At 50.2% G+C, this 16,610-nt stretch overlaps 2 protein-coding genes across 16 annotated transcripts in view; one reads left to right on the forward strand and one right to left on the reverse strand.

Moving 5' to 3' along the window:
* Window positions 1-7,063: 7,063 nt before the first annotated feature.
* Window positions 7,064-9,729, forward strand: Tmed1 (transmembrane p24 trafficking protein 1). The gene is made up of 4 exons (XM_075966623.1): window positions 7,064-7,262; window positions 7,862-7,959; window positions 8,099-8,282; window positions 8,919-9,729. The coding sequence occupies exons 1-4, from the start codon at window positions 7,080-7,082 to the stop codon at window positions 9,135-9,137; spliced, it is 684 nt and encodes a 227-aa protein (XP_075822738.1). The 5' UTR covers window positions 7,064-7,079; the 3' UTR covers window positions 9,138-9,729.
* Dnm2 (dynamin 2) overlaps window positions 9,524-16,610 on the reverse strand; it is an 89,127-nt gene continuing 82,040 nt past the window's right edge. For 8 of the 15 annotated variants that reach the window (XM_075966612.1, XM_075966606.1, XM_075966603.1 and 5 more), the window contains 5 exons: window positions 15,968-16,079; window positions 13,602-13,766; window positions 12,440-12,672; window positions 11,520-11,771; window positions 10,063-10,950 (listed from right to left, as the gene is read on the reverse strand). In XM_075966612.1, the coding sequence (XP_075822727.1) occupies window positions 10,881-10,950; window positions 11,520-11,771; window positions 12,440-12,672; window positions 13,602-13,766; window positions 15,968-16,079 (832 nt within the window). In that variant the 3' untranslated portion in view covers window positions 10,063-10,880. Of the gene's footprint in view, window positions 9,865-10,062; window positions 10,951-11,519; window positions 11,772-12,439; window positions 12,673-13,601; window positions 13,767-15,967; window positions 16,080-16,610 lie in introns of those variants that run through there. The other 7 variants (XM_075966615.1, XM_075966614.1, XM_075966616.1 and 4 more) reach the window with 2 other exon arrangements.

Consider the following 16,610-nt stretch of genomic DNA (forward strand, 5'->3'; position numbering starts at 1 on the left):
ATCCGCCTGCCTCTGCCTCCTGAGTGCTGGGATTAAAGGCGTGCGCCACCACTGCTCATCTGAGACCCTGTCTCAAGAAAAAGTATGTGTGCATGAGTACGTATGTGTGCATGAGTGTGCATGAGTACGTATGTGTGCATGAGCACGTATGTGTGCATGAGTGTGCATGAGCACGTATGTGTGCATGAGTGTGCATGAGCACGTATGTGTGCATGAGCACGTATGTGTGCATGAGCACGTATGTGTGCATGAGTGTGCATGAGTACGTATGTGTGCATGAGTGTGCATGAGTACGTATGTGTGCATGAGTACGTATGTGTGCATGAGTGTGCATGAGTACGTATGTGTGCATGAGCACGTATGTGTGCATGAGTGTGCATGAGTACGTATGTGTGCATGAGCACGTATGTGTGCATGAGTGTGCATGAGTACGTATGTGTGCATGAGTGTGCATGAGTACGTATGTGTGCATGAGTGTGCATGAGTACGTATGTGTGCATGAGCACGTATGTGTGCATGAGTGTACATGAGTACATATGTGTGCATGAGTATGTATGCGCACACATACAGAGACAACCAGTTTGGTCCAGCATGCTGGCTTAGTGGGAAGAACCTGAGTTTGATCCCTGGATTCCACGGGGCAGCAGAAAAGGAGAAGCTCCAAGAACTCTCCTCTCAAGTCACTTGTGAGCCTGGTGTGGTATAACACAAGACAAAGCAAACTGCTAGTATATCATCAACTGACAGGATATGGAATCACCCAGAAGAAAACTGGGCACACCTAAAGGGAGTTCTTAGCTTGGGTAAACTGTATGCAACATGAACCCAAGGCTGGGGTCCTGCACAGTTATAGCAAGGAGAAGGCCAGCTGAGTGCTGGTCTCTCTCTGTGGCTGTGATCTGTAGGCCCCTTGCCACCAAGCCCTCTCTGCTGGGGCACATTGAACCTGGAAGGAGGAGCAAACACTTCCTCCTTAAACTGTTTCTGCTAGGAATTTGACCACAGCAACAAGAAAAGCAAGGAAGCTGGTGGAGGGGGTGGGGGGGATGGGGGGGTTGCACGCCTTTAATCCCAGCACTCAACAGGCGGATCCCTGTGAGTTCGAGGCAGCCTGGTCTACAGAGTAAGTTCCAGGACAACAGGGCTACATGGTGAAACCCTACCAAAAAAACAAACAAACAAAAACAAAGGACACAATACATAAGAAGCATTTAGACATCAACAAAAGAAACACAACCCAAGTTTGGAATGAAATGTGAATAAATGTTTCTCTAAAGCAGATTTATAAAAAGGAATAAAAAGGAGGAGGCGATCACTGAATTATTGTGCTGAGCGCCTGGAACTCCAGCCTTGAAAGGCAGAGGCAGGAGTTGCGGGGACCCTGAGAGAGCACTGCATGAAGCTGCGAAAGTGAAGCCTGGATTTCATGTGGCCAAGGAGAACTGCATACAGCCCATGGGACCACCTGAAACAGAGGGCTTGTGTTGCAGGCGTCAGGCCAGGAGGGGCAGCGCCGTCTAGGCCCTCTACCATCAGACACGGGCTAGAGAATCTGGAGTTTCCCTTGCTGGCCTTGGTCTTGCTTTGGTTCTGTATTTTTTTCACCGTGCTCATTGTAATATATATTCTGTGCCACTGTATGTTGGAAGTGTGTAATTTGATTTTTTTATTCTATGAAGATTACAATTAAGAGATCATTGAGTCCCAGAAGAGAGTCTTTTTGCTTGTTTGTTTGTTTTGGTTTATTTATTTATTTATTTAGCTGGAACTAGCTCTTGTAGACCAGGCTGGTCTCAAACTCACAGAGATCTGCCTGCCTCTGCCTCCCGAGTGCTGGGATTAAAGGTGCGCACCACTCCCGCCCAACTAGTTTCTGTTTTGTTTTTTACTGTGGAAGTGGTTTTTACGTCTAGTTCCCTAATGACTAAAGTGAACATTGCTTTCTGTGTGTGTTAGCTTTTCAGACAGGGTTTGGAGCAGCCCAAGGCTGGCCTCAAACCAGCTGTGCAGGAGTGTCCTTGCCACAACTCGCCTCGGCTGTGCAGAGCCTCCACCAGAGCCCCCTTCTGGACTCTGTGGCCACATAAGTGTGAATGGCAGGCTAAGCTGCCTGCAGGGACTGAGCCTGCACCCTGGAATCCCATTTGCAGAGACCTTCCTTCGTCTTTGCTTCCGAGGAGCAGAAATTCTTTCAGGCCTTTCCTCTTCACAATTTAGTTGCTGGGCTCTTGTCCTAAGGGGCACCCTTCCCTGATTCCACTGAAGAGCAGGCCTCTCTCACCTTAATCTCCTTGTCTCATTCAGCACAAACCTTGGCTGTGGTCCTCTCCCCAAACTGCACATCAATCTCCTTCCTGCCCCTTAGCTCTTCATCATAGACCTGAACAAGAGTGATTGCCAATAGTCATGTATGGAACCAATACTAGGCTGGCTCGAAATCCCTGCCATCAAAGGAGTTAATCCATTACATCTCAATTTAGTTTCAGGCAAGTTCTTAGGATAAAGATATAAAGCAGTCACTTTTTTTTTTTTTTGCCAGAATATCACCAGAATGGTCACTGGTTTAATTGCCAATACTGTTTCCCTCTGAAGCCTCTTGAGCTGGGCCTCCACAGACCACACATCCCTCAGCACTGCTGTCTTCCAAGCCCTTGCTAGGATAGTTCACTAAGATCTCCTTGCAGCATTCAAATTCCCAAAGTCTTCTACAGTGCTCAAAACATCAAAACAAAATAGAATTGCCCTTCACAGCAATAGCCCACTCCCTGGTACCCCCCGTCTGTCTTCCTTTTTAATCACTGTGATAAAATACCACACCCAAGGGAACCTAGAAAAGAAAGCCAGGGCATGGAGACAGGAACAGCCAAGAGCACAAGCAGAAGGCAGAGACAGTGGGAATGGTGTGAGGGTTTTAAAACCTCAGAGCCCACCCCCAGTGACATACCTCCTAAAAAAGGCTGACACCCTAATGCTTCTCACATAGCCACCAACTGAGGAACAAATATCTAAGTTTATGGGGACCATTCTTATTCAAAACACGGTGGAATCCCAACACTGAAAAGGGAGACTCCAGCCTGGCCGTGGTAGAGCACACCTTTAATTCCAGCACTCTGGAGGCAGAGGCAGGCGGATCTCTGTGAGTTGAGGCCAGCCTGGTCGCAAAAAAAAAAAAACACCAAAAAAAGAAAAAAAAAGAGTCTGTAGTGACAGCTGTATTAGAGGAACAGGACTTACAGAATAAAGAGACATACATACACAAGAGGGGTTATTAGAATGGTTTACAAACTGTGGCCCAACTAGCCCAACTAGGCCCAAGAATTCAGTAATTGTTCAGTCTGAGAGTCTGGAGGTCTCAGCTGATCTTCAGTGTACGCTGGAATTCCAGAGAAGTGAAGGAATGGACTTGCCAAAGAGAGTGAGGACCAGAGGGCAAGGAGGAAAATCTCCCTTCTTCCTTGTCCTTTATAGAGGCTGCCAGCAGAAGGTGTGGCCCAGACTAAATGTGGATCTTCCCACCTTGAAAGATCTGGATTAAAAGTGGACCTCCCCATCTCAAATGATTTAATCAAAAATATCCCTCACAGGTATACCCAGATGTTTGGGTTTTAGTTTATTCCAGAGTCCCAGTGGGGAGGGGGTGTCCCAGTGGGGAGAGGGAATCACAATGGGGAGGGGGAGTCCAGTGGGGAGGGGGTCACAATGGGGAGGAGGAGTCACAGTGGGGAGGGGGAGTCACAGTGGGGAGGGGGAGTCACAGTGGGGAGGGGGAGTCACAGTGGGGAGGGGGTCATAGTGGGGAGGGGGTCACAGTGGGGAGGGGGTCACAATGGGGAGGAGGAGTCACAGTGGGGAGGGGGAGTCACAGTGGGGAGGGGGTCATAGTGGGGAGGGGGAGTCATAGTGGGGAGGGGGAGTCACAGTGGGGAGGGCAAACAAACAAAAACAAAAATAATAAAGAAATCAGAAGAAACACATACACTATTAAAACACAAATTCAGAAACCCTAATATATAAAGTAAAGACCAGTAAGGTAAAAAATGCCCAGAGAAATCATTGTGAGGCAAAAAAAAAAAAAAAAAAAAAACTCTAAAAATACCAATGAGCTCATTTTGTGTTGGCTACCTACTTCTGGGCGGGGCCTGCCCCTTGTGGTTTGTGTATTTAGTAAGACTCAAAACTATTTTCCTTTGAGTGGTTGACACTTGGGGACAGCCTCTGGGTTAGGGATGGCACTCACGTCTACTTCCCTCTCAGGGCTAGGATCCCAGCTGGCTGCCAGGCTGAGTTCACAGGTCAGCTCTGTTGTATCTAGACCTTGTTTTCATGGTGTCCTCCCTCCCTTCTGGCTCTTACACTCTTTCTGCCTCTTCTTTCACAAGTTTCCTAAGCCCTGAGGATGTGATGAAGACGTGCGGTTTAGGACCGAGATCTCTGTTCTCTGCACATTGCCCACTGTGGGTCTCTGCACCTGTTCCCATCTTCTGTAGCAGGAAGCGTCTCTGATGATGGCGTAACTGAGTGATCTATGGGTACAGAGGGATGGAATTAGGAGTTGTTTTGTTGCTACATTCTTTTAGCAGAACAGTAGTACTTGGCTTTCTACTAGGCCCATGGCCTATCTAGTCGCAAGTTCTAGGTCATCTGAGTAATGACAAGTGTGGGCTTTATCTCTTGGAACTGGTCTTAAATCCAACCATAAAGTTGTTAGTTTATGCCCACAAGTTTTGTGCTATGACTACACCAGCTTATCTCGCAGGCAGAAATCACCAGTGCAGATTGAAGGGTTTGTAGTAGGGCTGGTGTTTACCTTTCCATGCTGGTCCACCTGCCTCTGTTTCCTGGATGATAGAATAAAGGTGTGCATCACGACAACCCAGCTAAGTTTTTATTATCTCATTCTGTTAATTTCTTGTGCATTTAATTTAATTTCAAATTTTGTTTGCAGCTGCACATGTGTCCTGGGGGGGCAGGGAAGGTGTGCTATTTTAGAGCATTTTATTTGAGACAGTGTTTCCAGTTGTGTAGAACTTAGTTTAATTTCAAATTTTTAAAGATTTTTTTTAAAATATTTATTTTATTTATTTATTATGTATACAATATTCTGTCTGTGTGTATGCCTGCAGGCCGGAAGACGGTACCAAGCCTCACTACAGATGGTTGTGAGCTACCATGTGGTTGCCGGGAATTGAACTCAGGACCTTTGGAAGAGCAGGCAATGCTCTTAACCTCTGAGCCATCTCTCCAGCCCCCCCCCTTTTTTTTTTTTTTTGAAGACAGAGTTTCTCTGTAGCTTTGGAGCCTGTCCTGGAACTAGCTCTTATAGCCCAGGCTGGCCTTGAACTCACAGAGATCTGCCTACCTCTGCCACCCGAGTACTGGAGTACTGCCTTTAGGTTTTCCAGTTTGGTAGAGTACGGATTTTTTTTTTTTTTTAAATCTTTCTCCGTGTGACAACAGCCCTGGATGTTCGAGGACCAGGCTGGCTTTGAACGCCACCTACTTTTTTGCCTATCTTGTGCTGGGATTAAAGGTGTGTGCCGCCACTGCCCAATTTCAAACTATTTTTTTCTTTTTTATCTTTTTCATGTGTGCATTCGTGTTTTGCCTGTATGGTGTTTGTGTAAAGGTATCAGATCCCCGGAAACTGGCATGACAGGCAATTATGAGCTGCTATTTAGGTGCTGGGTATTGAACCTGTGTCCCCCGGAAGAGCAGCCAGTGCTCTTAACCGCTGAGCCCTCTCTCCAAGCCCCCAAACTAAAACTACCTTTTTTCCTTTTGAGACAGTGTTTCTCTGAGTGCAACAGTCCTGGCTGTCCTGAAACTCTGTAGACCAGGCTGACCTCAAATTCACTGAGATCCACCTGCCTCTGTCTCCTGAGTGCTGGGATTAAAGGCGTGCACCACCGTCGCCCTGTCAAATTACTTAAATATAAACAGCCCAAGACCCACCTGCTTAGGGATGGTATACCACCTGCATAGTGGGCTAGGCCTTCCAGCTTCAGATAGCGATGAAGAAAATGCCCGCAAGGCAATTCTTCCTGTGAGAATCCCTTTTGCCAGATTTGTGTCAAGTGGATAAAAACTAACCAGCTGGGTGGTGCGCACGTGCGTGTGATGTGTGTGCATGGAAGTCAGAGGACAATTTGGGAGAGTCAGTTCTATCCTTCTACCACGTGGGTCCTAGGGATTGAACTGAGGTAATCAGGTTTAGCAGCGAGGACCTTTATCCTCTGAGTATCTCGAGGCCAAAAAGATTCTTCGTAACACGTGCTAGTCTGGAACTACCTATGCACCAGAGGATGACCTCCAATTCAAACTCCTCAGAACGCCTGCCTCAGTCTCCCAAATGCTAGAGTTGGGGCTTATGTCAGCACGAACTCACTAGGACCTCTTGGCCCAAAGGTTTGAGACCAATTGCATACAGAGTGAGGGCGTGTTCTGCTCACCACCTAACAAGCACCCCCAACTTAAGGAGACCAAAATCCTTCTAAAGCGATGATGTAAGGTATAAACAGAAAGCAGAGCTGGCGTTGAGTCTGCGGAGGCCATGCTCATGGAACAAGCGTCGCCAGAAGCTAACATAGAAGTACCGCCAGCACCTGGCCGGTCGCCACAGAGCTTTGATGGACACCTCCCGATCAGGATCCAACCCAGGACCCACCACTGACGGGTTTCGCCTACACCAGCCTGATCAATAGGCGACACGAGACAAGCACTGGAGTAGGGAGGACTGCAGGCGGTCCCACAGAGGACCCGCAAACCTCCCCGTTTAGTCATCTTAATTTTTGCCTGAAAAATTGCTTCATCATTTCAGGCCTGTCATTTCCCCATCCCCAACTCCAGTGGTTAATAACAGATACGGAGAAGTTTCACAAAATTCTAGTCAGCGTTAGTGTGCTTTCTAACAGATTAGGCATTCGTCCGGGCAGCTCCCCTCTTTGGGACCCTTTACACAGCATTCCGCGGGTTTGGGGCCGAACATAGGCTCCAGCCAATGAGCTTTGCCGAAATGAGAGGTGGGTGGGACCAATGCTTAAAGGACCCGCATCCTGTGAGTAGCATAGAACGTGATACGGATGATGGCGGCCGGCGCGGCCATAGCCTTGGCCCTGTGGCTACTCCTGCCAGCAGTAGGAGTGGGAGAGGCGGGGCCGCCGCCCATTCAGGACGGCGAGTTTACATTTCTGCTTCCTGCAGGGAGGAAGCAATGCTTTTACCAGTCCGCGCCGGCCAATGCTAGTTTAGAGACCGAGTACCAGGTGAGAAGGTCCAGGGCTCGGGACGCTGCGTAGGACAAGGGGGTGTGGCCAGCAGGAGGGGCGTGGAGTGGGCGTGGCCGGGATGCCTATCGTCTCCTGGGCTAGGGGAGTTCCGAGCTGGAAGCTCTTTGGGTAGGGTTCAGGGGAATTCCCTGGTGGCTAGAGGGTCCGCGACCCACTATATATTTGCAGCCAGGTGGACACCCACCTTGGACTGCTAAAGGGGGTGGTGGGGTGGCCTGATGAAAGACCTCGCGTGGAACGTTTTAGGGACCAGGAAGGAACCTTGCAGGTGCGGATGTCGGTGCTCAGATAGGCCCTTAGGGCAGCGAGATGGCTCAATGGGTAAAAGAACTCGCAGCTAAACTAAACCCGATGTCCCGAGTTTCCTAACTATGGTGGAGGTTGAGAACTGACTCCTGCATGCTGCCCTATGATCCCCACAGGCTACCCTCCTACCCCAAACATACATGGTTTGTTTTGAAGATAGGCTCCTAGTGGTTGTATGGGTATTTTCCAGTTCGGTTCAACCCAGTCCTTCTGTGGAAGATAGGCTGGGCTCAAACCTGCCCATTCCCCAACTCTTACCTGTTCTTCAGGTGATTGGAGGTGCGGGGCTGGATGTGGACTTCACCTTGGAGAGCCCTCAGGGTGTGCTGTTGGTCAGTGAGTCTCGAAAGGCTGATGGGGTGCACACGTGAGTGAAGTCTTGCCCTGTCTTGGTTCAGTTACAGCCCTGCAGCTCCCCAGTGGCCTCGGGTTACCATCCTACTGGCTCCACAGACCAGCTGGCTGGTCACTCCAGGGTCACGTCTGTGTCTCATCTGTCTGCCCAGGGTGGAGCCTACTGAGGCTGGGGACTACAGGCTATGCTTTGACAATTCCTTCAGTACCATCTCAGAGAAGCTAGTGTTCTTCGAGCTCATCTTTGACAGTTTCCAGGATGAGGAAGAGGTGGAAGGTTGGGCTGAGGCTGTGGAGCCAGAGGAGATGCTTGATGTCAAAATGGAAGACATCAAGGTGAGTTGAGTGTGGTGGTGCATGCTTGTAATCCCAGCACTCAGGAGGTTGAGGCAGCATTCCAGTGAGTTCAAGACCAACCTGGGCTATAGCAAGAACCCATCTCACAAAACCAAAAGGGCTAGGGACAGTTCAGTTGGTAGAGTGATACCCTAAGACACATGAAGTTCCTACATAAAACCAGTATGGGTTACACTTGGATGCAAGAGGATCACAAATTCAAGGCCACCCTTGACTTGCATATAAAGACCAGCCTTTGACACAAAAGATCCTATTTTAAAGTCTGGTGAAATGGTTTAGCAGGCAGGCAAAGGCAACTGCCACCAAGCCTAACTACCTGCTGAGACCTACACAGTGGCAGGAGAGAACTGATCCCTGCAAGCTGTCCTCTTACCTCCACATGGACGCACAGTATGTGCACCCTCTGACCCATAAGAAAAAAAGGCCTTACCTAAAAACAAACAAGAAAACATCATGGGGAAAAATGGAAAAAACAAAAAATACTGGGTTTCTAGGAAAGGATGTGAGACATAAGACCAGAGAGGCAAATTAACTTGCTGACAGTCACACAGGCAGTGAACGGCACGAGTGAGGATTTGGCTTAGGCAGCCTGACCCTGTCTTTGTGACTTGGCAGGAATCCATAGAGACGATGAGGACCCGGCTGGAACGGAGCATCCAGATGCTGACTCTGCTACGAGCCTTTGAGGCACGTGATCGGAACCTTCAGGAAGACAACCTGGAGCGGGTCAACTTCTGGTCAGCTGCCAATGTGGCTGTGCTGCTGTTGGTGGCCGTCCTGCAGGTCTGCACACTCAAGCGCTTCTTCCACGACAAGCGTCCTGTACCCACGTAGCCCCGGCCACGGAGGATGAGTCAAACAGTGGAGGCCTCCCCAGACTCAGAGAGGACCCCGTGTATCCATCCCTTCCTGGTGAGCAGGGAGTGCAAGTGGATTGCAGACCCCTTGGATGGGGAGGCTCAGCACCAGTGCCTGTTCGTCGGAAGCTGAAGTGTTAGGCGCAGCGGTGTGGGGCTATATGGCTCACAGATGCCCTGGCTTCTCCTGACATCGTGCCTTAGCTTAAGTCTTCCAGCCATCAGGATGGGTCAAGCTGTGCAGCTGCCCCTGGCCCTTACCCCAGCTGGACACACCCCAACCGTAATGTCTCTGCTCACTCCTGGGGAGAAGCCTACTTTGCTAGGGTCTGGGAAGGAGACACACCTGCAGAGTTCTTGCCAGGACAGTCATTTTTATTTGATAGGAAAGAGCCCTGGCTCCTCGGCCCAGTGGGAGCCAGCTGGTTGGGGAGACTGATGACAGAATTCCAAGAGGAACCCTTCCTTCTCTCTGGGTGCAGCCCACCAGAGTCTACCTACAAGCCTCAAGGAACAAAGGGCATCTGTCCTGGGCACTCGGGTCAATAAATTATGGTCAGAAAAATTAATAGTGCCTGGTGACTTGGGATCAGGGACAGCAGCTTGGGACAGACCTAGCCTCAAGCCAGGCAGCCAGGAAGGCGGGAGGGCACTCCCACGAAGCTCAGAAGAAAGGCCGGGCAGGAGCCGATGGAGGTGGTCGCCTGGCACGAAAGAAAAAGATCATAAAGCAAAGTTGAACCATGTCCCCTATAGAGCTAATGGGGGACCTGGAAGTGGGCCTGGCCACAGTGCCGTTCGGGGTAGTGGCTAGAATTTCTGTTTCCTATGAGCACCGAGAGAGGGGGTCCTATTCCCGGAGTGGTAGAGAGGTGTTCAGAAGAAATGACAGGAGACACATGTAAGTGAGGGAAGTGTGGACAGTCTCCCCCTGGCCTGGGACAGACACAAAAGGCCCACACACAGAGCCACCAGCGGGGCTTCCCTTTATTTTAGTTTATTAATAGGATATACAGAGGCAGGCACTTAACAGTGGTCAAACCAAGCAGTGGGGACAGGATCTGTACAGAGGCACCAGGCCCACCCTGTGGGGATGGGCCAGCTGGGAGCCACAAGGCCCCTGATGTTTCCCCAGTTCACACAGCCCAAACCACACCGGGGCTGAGGAGAGTGAGGCAGGCCAGAGCTGAGGTGCTCCAGGCCTGAGGAAGGCACAAAGGCACCTCTGGCTATCGAGACTGGGCTGGGCTCAGGTTGTGTGGTTAATATGGCCAAAGAAGATATATATATATACAACTTGAGCCAGGTAGGTGGCCAGCATTGGGCCTGTTGGGCCTGGCTCACTCCTGAAGAGCCCTTAGGAAAAGTTGGACAGTTGCTGTACCCCAAGAAAGAACAAAGGCTTACAGTCTGTAGAGAAGCCCCTGGTAGAGTTCCCCTACACCAGCCTGGATCTTTCTTTCCAGATGGTCCCAAGGATGCAGTTCCTACTGCCAACCAGACAGTTCTCCTCAACCCAAAGTGCAAAGCCCCCATGTCCTGTTGTCTGGGACCCCACCCACCCCCTCATTGTCATGTCCACCAGGCTAGGGAGGAAAGGGTAGGGGTTGCCCACAGGAGCCTGGTCCCACCATGGGAGGGGGACAGTAGTGGGGCCCAAACCAAAGCTCTCCTGCACTGTGGGTGCACGAGGACCCCCCAGAACACTGCCCCCTGCAGCCTAGTCGAGCAGGGACGGCTCGGCCGGGCGGATAATGGTAGGCCGACTGGGCGCAGCGGGTGCTCTTCTGCTGCAAAGAGAGTAAGACATGGGGAGGTGGAGGGCAGTGAGGCCAGACGCAGGGTGAGGATGAGGACCCCACCCATCCAGCCCTCCCCAGGTGCTCCCAAAGTTGGGGCGCCAGGTATTACAGGTATTTTCCTGGTATCTCCATGTTACTAGCTGGCTTGGGTAGCACAGGCAAGTTCTGGGCCAAGAGGGGTCTGGGGACTGAACTCTGGTCACAAGGCTTGGTAGCAAGCACTTTTACCAGATGTGTCATCTTGCCCACTTCCCTGCCCTCCTCGGACCTCAGAAATGGAGACCGGAACCTAGCTGACCAGGTATTAGTGATAACCTAGGGTTAGGGGGACATGAAACCTGCTGCTTAGAGGACAGGCCAGGAGCCATGAGGTCAGCTGATCCATTGTCCTATGGCACTGGCTAAGTGGGATTGGCCCCTCTAGGGCTCAGTTTCTCAGCACACAAGCAGCAATGCCTGCACTACTCGATGTCTTGTTCGGGCTACACTGGAAGTCATCAGAATGGAGGCAGTCAGAGTCAACAAAGGAACCCCAGGATGCAGGCTGTGGGCCTTACCTGGGCACTCCTGGAGGGATACCAGGGGGAATCCGTGCTGGCCGAGATGGTATCTGAGGTGGTGCTGAGAAAGGGTCGTTGTTGGCAAATGCGTTCTGTGGTCCAGGCCGGGATGGGATGGGGGGTGCTGAGAAGGAGGCTGCAGGCCCCACAGGCACAGGAATCAGGGGAGGCCCTGGTGTGGGACCCCGCACGGCAGGAGGCCGGCCTGGTGGGTGTACACTGGACACAGGTCGGCGCTGTGGAGTGGGGCTGTGGAGGAGGGAGAGGCTGTAAGCTGGAGGAATCATACCGTGAACACCCCTGTAAGCGAATGCGACGAGGGCAGAGCCCCGGGAGCCACCAGCCTGAGCTAAAGCATTCCAGGTGCTAGGGTTGCTGTGTCCAGACTGCTGTACAGCCCAAGACCCTTCCAGAGCCTCTATCTGTGAGGTACCTGTCTGCCCTGTTCCCCACTGGTCCTAGAGACCTCAGTCTTCCCAGGTCTGGGCTCTGGTCCTCTTCCTGAAGGATCCAGTGTCCTGAAGTTTCAGTAGGTCCAATGCACTGACATTCCCTTGACTGTGGCTGCTTAGATGTCTCTCTAGCCCATGCTTCCCATCTTGAGGCTATGGAATCCTAGGTTCTATGGGCTAGAGGGCTCTGTTTGCCTTAATCTTCCCCTGTGCCCTTCACTATGTCTAGGAGAACCACCTCTGTGGTAGCTGTTTCCCTGGGCTGTGGAGACTTAGGATGTTTTCCTCCAACAATGTGGCTCAGATTGGCCTTTGGAGGCCATGGCTCCCCTAGTGGCTTTAGGCAGGACAGGTTCTCAGGCCTGTGTGTTGTCCCATTCAGCTGTGACCTATCTCCTGATAGGACAGAGGAACAGAAGGGTGGACCTTGTATGGGCAAAAGGGGGGACAAACTGCCCTCCAGACCTGTGTCCACTGGTGTTCTGGAGCCACGTGTCATCAACAGGTGGGGGTACAGGCGTGGATACGGTGCTGGTACTGATGTCCCCAATGATGTTGAGTGCTTCCTTGAGCGCATGGTACATGCGCAGCATGTCGTCCCGACGCTGAGCCTGCTCTGCTGACTCTTCCATGAGGCTACTCTGGTCTGCTGATGAGTACAGGTAGGCCAGCAGCTCATGGTGGATGAAGGCCTTTGTCTGAGGACAATGGTGGGAGAGATCAGACTCTTAACATTAGCCAAGAGCTCAGAAGCCTAATGTGATTAGAAAAACATCCATCACAGGCTAAGGTTTAGCCATAGAAACTCTGCCTAAAATCAACCCTCCAGTGAGAAGTAGGGGTGTGGCTCAGCTGTAGAGCCCCTGCCTAGATTCCCCTAATGGCGGAGTAGAGGTGCAGCTCAATAATCCAAAGCTTGCCTAACATGCACCATGCTTTGGGTTCAATCCCCAACATTACAAAAAGCAACTAACCAACAACAAAAAACCCAACAACAAAAACAAAAAGCCACCTAAACAAACCAACTTGTTCTAACTTTGAAGGACTTATTTTGAAATATTTTGTTGTTTTCTTTAAAGATTTATTTACTCATGTATTTCATGTATATGAGTGCTGTCTTCATGCACACCAGAGGAAAATCAGATCTCATTATAGATGGCTGTGAGCCACCATGTGGTTGTAGGAAATTGAACTTAGGACCTCTGAAAGAGCAGCCAGTGCTCTTAACTGTCGTCTCTCCAGCTCCTAATTTGTTCTTAAATTAATTTTATTTACTCATTTATTTATTTATTAGTCTGGTGTGTGTGTGTATATGCGTGCGTCATGGTGTGCATGTCAGAGGACAGCTTTGTGGACTGGAAAGTTCCAGGGCAAGTGCCTTTATCTTCTGAGCCACCTTGCTTGCCTTGGTTTTGGTTTTAGAGACAGGGTCTTAAATAATCAAGGATCCCCTCAAAGTGTCTATGTAGCTGAGGATGAAGGTGAACTTCTGATCCTCTGGCCCCTACACTCCGGTGCAGGGCTGACAGGTGTACTACAAAATGCCTGTTTCTGTGGTGCTGCGGCTGGATGTCCAGCCCACCAAGCCTCAGCTAAGACCTTGGCTAATTTGGAACTTCCCACTTACATTGTTGATCATGAGGTGCATGATGGTCTTTGGCATGAGGTCACGGATGGACTTGTTGATGATGGCCACATAGGAGTCCACCAGGTTCCGGATGGTCTCTACCTGCCGTTCCAGCTGCGGGTCCATGGAGAAGGTGTTCTCTTGTGCTCCATCCTCATTCTCCGCCTGCACGGGACACAGAGAAGGTGAGCACGGCCGAGCAGGCCGAGCAGCCATAGCTAAGAACTACATGCCTACCCTGCTGACAGCCAACCCCCTCTCAAGTGGGTTCCTGACAGTGCTGTTAGATCAGTTGGTCTGTGCTGGGGTATACTGAAAGTCAGGTTGGACTCTTCCTAGGGGATGGGGACACACACCAGGATTCTGTAGTGACTTCACCCCAAGGACAGGAGTAAAAAAGACAAGATGAGTACCAAGTCCACCTGCCTTTCAGGCCATGGATTCTGCTAGAGAACCTTCTGGACTCTAATGACAAACTATGTTCACTCTGTCTTGCTTGCTCTAGTGGGTGTCAGCTATGTGTTCTGAGTTATGGTTTGACTATGGGATGCTAGGGTTCAGGTATTGGTATTTGGGTTCCAGGGGCTGCTGTAATTTTTAAGACTTATTTTCATTTATGTGTACATCAATGTTGGTACGTGTATATGCCATATGTGTGCAGTGTCCACAGAGGCCAGAAGAGGGTGTCAGATCCCCTGGAACTGGAGTTATAGATAGCTGTAAGCTGTAATGTGGGTGCTGAGAACTGAACGGGTCCTGTCGAAGAATGGCCAGTCTTTTATCTGCTGAGCCATATTTCTAGAACAGCACTGTATTTGTGAAGCTCTTGAACCTTCAGGAAGTGTGGCTTAGCTGGAGGCTGCATCCCTGGAGACACCTAGCCCTGTCACATCTTCCCCTTTCCTGCCTCTGAACCTCGATCACTACCAGGATAGATAACGTAAGCAGAGCAGCTATGTACGGAGCCAAGCAGGACACCTCTCCCTTAGCTGTGTATATCAGGCATTTCCTGATTCGTGTCCATCTGTATGTATGTATATGTGAGTATCACCCCTACAAGCTGTTCCTCCTGCTTCTGCTTTCCTGTGTCACCAACGCCTGGCAGTTTGTAAATTTTTAAAATTAAATTTTATGCCAGGTATGGTAGCCCAAGTCTTTATTTATTTTTTTTTTAAAGATTTATTTATTTATTAGGAATACAGTGTTCTGTCTGTCCCTATGCTTGCTGGCCAGGTAAGGGCACCAGATCTCATTACAGATGGCTGTGAGCCACTATGTGGTTGCTGGGAATTGAACTCAGAACCTTTGGAAAAGCAGTCAGTGTTCTTAACCTCTGAGCCATCTCTCCAGCCCCCCAAGTCTTTAATTCTAGTACTCAGAAGGTAGAGGCAGATAAATCTCTGTGAGTTCAAGGCAGGCCAGCCTGGTCTACATAGTGAGCTGTGGGCTAGGCAGAGCCACACAGAGTCCCAGCCTCAAAAAACAAAACAAAACAAACAATAACAACAAAATCCTCGAAAAACCCACATTTATGTCTTGTGCATGTATATATTTGTGTGAACAAGTGTGTGCTGTGCCGTGGCACATGTGTGCAGGTCAGAAAACAACTTGTGGGAATCAGCTCTCCATTATGTGGGTCTTAGGGCTCAAACTTGCATCATATGGCTTTGCAGCAGCACCTTCAGTCTCTTAATCATCTTACTGGCCCACATTTTGAGACAGGCACTCTCTCTGAATTTGGAGTGCACTGATTTTTCTAGGCTGCCTGTTAAGTGGGCTTCAGAGATCCATACACTGTTTTCATCCCAGGTACCTGTACTGTGCAAGACTGGGGTTACAGGCAGACACACGGTTTGTGTCTGGCTTTCTACTAGGGTTCTGGGGATCCAAACTAAAGTCTTCTTACACAGCAGGTACTTTTCATCTGAGCTATCTTCCTAGTCTCTCACTGCATTAATGATTGGCCTGTTTTTTTGAGACAGGTGTGTAGCTCTGGCTGGCCTAGAACTCACTGGGAAGACCAGAGTTACTTTTTGAGACAAGTCTCTCACCAGGACCAGGGGTACTGATGTGGCGAGGCCGGCAGGCTACTGAGCTGCAGCAGTCCGCCTCTCCCTGCCTCCCTGGCACCAGGACTGCAAGCACGCACCACCACACTTGGTTGTTGTTTATGTGAGTTCGAGGGATTGACCGCAGGTCCTTATGCTTGTAGTGCAAACATCTAAGCCATTTCCATAGACTCTGGCAGGTATTTTTACCACAGCAAAGAAAATTTTTACCACTGACACTTGTGGCCTAGAAATGACTAGTCCCTTCTCCCAGGCAGCCTCTGGTATGTCATCTATGCAGGGAACTTAGCTCCTTACCTGGTCCTTCTCTGGGTAGACCCCAGCTCGCAGGAACGAAGCCTTCCAGCTGTCTACGTCTTCCTGGGAATCACATGCCAGTTCGATTTGTCGTAGGTCCTTGTAGACATTCCTGGAGTAGGCGGTAGAAAGGGACTTGGCTGACCACTAAAAGCAGGCGTCTGGGGGTAGGGTGTGTCTCTGCCTGACCTAGGCATAAAGGTACCGTCCCCAGTTTGTTATAGGGCTTCTGGGTGTGTGTGCACGTATACTTTAGCGCACCAAGTACCACAAACACACACACACTATCATCAGAGCAAGTGAATATGGCATAGAAGTGTTGATAGCTTGTCACTTATTTATAGGGCAGGGCTTGCTACACAGCCAACGCCAGCCTCACACTTAGAACGTCCTGCCTCAGGCTCCTGTGTGCTGGGGTTAGAGGTGTGTGCCACCATGCCTGTCATTCCAACCTGGTATTTGAGCTCAGTCATTTTGTCTCTGTATTATCAACTTGACACAGGTCTGCCTGCGGAGCACAAGCTCACTGTTGTGGGGAGACTCAAACTCAGTAGAGTGGCACACGACACCATGCAATCCCTAGGCAGGGGGGAAAAGCCTGGGCCACCAGCAAGGGAAAGGGAATGAGTAAGCATGCAAGCCC

This window comes from Microtus pennsylvanicus, chromosome 3, assembly GCF_037038515.1.
Source record: "Microtus pennsylvanicus isolate mMicPen1 chromosome 3, mMicPen1.hap1, whole genome shotgun sequence".
Lineage (NCBI taxonomy): Eukaryota > Metazoa > Chordata > Mammalia > Rodentia > Cricetidae > Microtus > Microtus pennsylvanicus.

Excerpts from the sequence above, each read along its gene's own strand:
- Tmed1 (XM_075966623.1), top strand. The coding sequence starts at position 7,080 with ATGATGGCGGCCGGCGCGGCCATAGCCTTGGCCCTGTGGCTACTCCTG. Across the intron at positions 7,960-8,098 it reads AAGGCTGATGGGGTGCACAC|GGTGGAGCCTACTGAGGCTG; the intron begins GTGAGTGAAGTC and ends CTGTCTGCCCAG. Across the intron at positions 8,283-8,918 it reads TCAAAATGGAAGACATCAAG|GAATCCATAGAGACGATGAG; the intron begins GTGAGTTGAGTG and ends GTGACTTGGCAG.